Source organism: Oncorhynchus mykiss, chromosome 18 (genome assembly GCF_013265735.2).
Source record: "Oncorhynchus mykiss isolate Arlee chromosome 18, USDA_OmykA_1.1, whole genome shotgun sequence".
Classification (NCBI taxonomy): Eukaryota; Metazoa; Chordata; class Actinopteri; order Salmoniformes; family Salmonidae; genus Oncorhynchus; species Oncorhynchus mykiss.
The window spans coordinates 18,603,171-18,606,405 of NC_048582.1; the positions used below are offsets into that span (position 1 = coordinate 18,603,171).

Below are 3,235 nucleotides of genomic sequence, written 5' to 3' on the forward strand. Positions count from 1 at the left end.
ACACACACAGACACACTCTAGCTAGCAGGCAGGTACAGCAGTGGACTACACACACACAGAAACACATACAAATGAAGAGGTACAGGTTTGACAGGGTTTATATATACGAGGTGTGTGACACAGACACAACTACTGCTGTCCTCCCTTTCTTATTCTCTTCACCCTCCTCTCATTCCCTCTCTATTGCTCCCCTGTAAAGAGATTCACCCTCCTCTCATTCCCTCTCTATTGCTCCCCTGTAAAGAGATTCACACTCCTCCACCCTGAAACCCCCCAACCCAGTCAACAAACACACACACACACACACACACACACACACACACACACACACACACACACACACACACACACACACACACACACACACACACACACACACACACACACACACACACCACACACACACACACACACACGTAGAACACACACTTTAATGATGCCCTGGTGTTGTCAACTGAGAGGTAAGAAGGTTCATGCTGTTCTATGCCTGGTATTTAGGATATTTACCCTGGAGTGTTTAGCGTGTGTGTGTGTGCGTGGTGTGTGTGCGTGGTGTGTTTGTGTGTGTGTGCGCAGTGTGTGTGGAGTGTTTGTGTGTGTGTGGTGTGTGGTGTGTGTGTTTGTGCGGTGTGTGTGTGTGTGTGTGTGTGTGTGCAGTGTGTGTGTGCGCGGTGTGTGTGGAGTGTTTGTGTGTGTGCGTGTGCGGTGTGTGGTGTGTTTGTGTGTGTGTGTGTGTGCGTGCGTGCGTGTGTGCGCGGTGTGTGTGTGCCTCTCCTCACAGTGCTATCGTCTCCAGAAGGCCAGGGCTGAAAGGGGTTTGTCAGGAGTTTAAACTGGTCCTGCCACTACAGTAATACTTACAATACATCTGAACACAACACAGAAGATGCAACCCAAGGGAAACAAAGACCAACACATGAAACCGTCTTTACTCATATTTGACCATTTATGATCCTTTATTCTTATAAAAAAGTTATAATATTACTGTTTTAAAACGGCCTCATCTGGCTCCAGGTTGCAGTGCTGTCTATGTCATTCCATCTGTCAACAGCAGAGTGAGACAGGTGATCCTGAACAAGTCTTGTTCACACAACTCACAGACACAGACACCATACAACTACTTTTAGAGAAGGCCCACAGGACAACCAGGTTGTGTCAAAGCATCATAACACTAGCGTCTAGATTGACATTGTGTCGTTGCTTATTTATATGTATTCGACATATTTCTGAGTCTGCTTTTAATTTGCGGGGCTCAGTTGGTAGAGCATGGTCCTTGCAACGGCAGAGGAGTTGGTTTGATTCCTGGGACCACCCATACGTTATAAAACCATAAATGAATGCACCCAAGTCGCTTTGGATAAAAGTGTCTGCTAAATGGTATATATTATTGGATTCGTTGTTAGTGAAGAAACACAGACGAGTTCAGGCAGATACACATATTGGTTTATCTTCAAAAAGGAACACTGTGCATTAAACGTGGAATTCATCTTCAGAGTTCATTTTAAAGGGAGACTCAGCTACATGACATCATCGTACACCACGGGTCAACTTCCTGTTGAGAGACATCATCAACAACAAAATTCCAATCTGTCACTGGCTCTTCCCAATATGGGCATGTCTCAACGAACAGTGCAAATAGTCTGTAAGCAGGAAGTTGCCCTGCTGTGAATGATGATGTCATTTTTAATAGAAATAGTCCACCTTTAACAGAAAAAATATATATATTATAGAATTAGTGAATTCAATATTAAAGTTAACTTCATTGCCACACTACAGGCTGCAGTGTCTTTGTGTGAGTGTGTGACTACATAGCAGTGAACACAAACTTTTGAGTTTTTTCCCCCAGTAAATCAACACGTGAACAGACAGATGTCCATTTCCCCATCAACTCTCTAACAAAGAATCACAAAAGGAACGGGAAGTGAGGAAGACCAAGATGTGAAGACCACGGCGTTGTCCCAAATGGCATTCTGTTCCCTAGATAGGGCACTACTTTTGACCAGACCCATATGGGCCCTGTATAGGGTATACAGTGCCATTTGGGACACAACCTGTGAGAAAAGTGGAAAGTGCATTGTGTGAAAAGAGTAAAACATCTCTTTTATCAATACTTGTCTATATTATCAAGTGTCATAATGAACAGCTTTTAGTGAGTGTACAGCATCTCTGTTTTGTGTTTTGAAGGACAGGGTAAGGGCTAAGTGAAACATCATAGAATTGGACAAACAGATGCCCTCGTTGGCTAAAGTGTTTGCATTGTTTTAGCCAGGATTATATATAATGCATCCGGATATCCCCTTACAATAATATATATTTTTTTAAATCAAGTGTAAAACTGCAAATTTGACATGTGTTTTTTTCCTAAGGGTCAGAGGGGTCAACAAGGGACATACTGCTCCTTTAAACTCTGGAAGACAAAAATACATCTTTGAGCTTTAGTCGTTGAATGTAATGTGATTAGACATTCCAGACGTAAAGCAAACCTACAAACACATATAGCCCTCATGTCAGTCACCTCGTTCACATTATCAGCTTTCAGGCAGAGGAGAGAGATGGAGAGAAAAATATAGAAAAGGAGGGAGAGAAAGACAGATCGAGAGAAAGAGAGAGAGAGAGAAACACCAGTGTGTTGCTGTTCCAGTCTATCTTCGCCCATCATTTGTAGTAATCTCCCATAGTCAAACCCAACATCTCCTCCCCTGTAGGGTTTACCAGATGACCAGACCTCCACACCGCTGCACCAGACATGGGTCCGTCTGTGGTTCTGTCCCGATCAGGAGGCTCCGTCTGTGGGTTCAGTGTGTGTCTCTCTCCCCTGGATGGGTGGTACTCTGGATGTCTCTGGGACTCTTTCCCCTGGGAGAAGGAGTGTTTGTATGAGTGCGTGTGTGACGTCAGTGTGTGCGTGTGTGTCCATGTGTGTCAAACCGGTGTGCTGTAGGGGCGTCTGTTACTGCAGGGTGTGTTAGGGTGGATGTCAACGGGGCTATAGTAGCTCAAAGGGGATTGGCCGGGCTGGGTCAAAAAGAAGGGCGCCTGCGGCGTGTCTGACAGGGGCAGTGATTGACACAGTCCGGGGTTGTCATAGTGATACGTATGGAATCCCAGCCGCTCGGTTCCGTTGTGCAGCTCGTCACTAAGTTCTGGGCGTAGCCAGAAGGGGGAGCAGGTGGGGCAGTAGCTGGGGGGAGGGCCCACCTGGAACACACACAATCACCATAGAAATAGAATGATT

At 45.3% G+C, this 3,235-nt stretch overlaps 1 protein-coding gene across 1 annotated transcript in view; it reads right to left on the reverse strand.

Moving 5' to 3' along the window:
* Positions 1-1,426: 1,426 nt before the first annotated feature.
* LOC110495729 (protein FAM163A) overlaps positions 1,427-3,235 on the reverse strand; it is a 12,450-nt gene continuing 10,641 nt past the window's right edge. Inside the window, exon 5 of the mRNA XM_036952139.1 lies at positions 1,427-3,198. Within this exon, the coding sequence (XP_036808034.1) occupies positions 2,923-3,198 (276 nt within the window). The 3' untranslated portion in view covers positions 1,427-2,922. The remainder of the gene's footprint in view (positions 3,199-3,235) is intronic.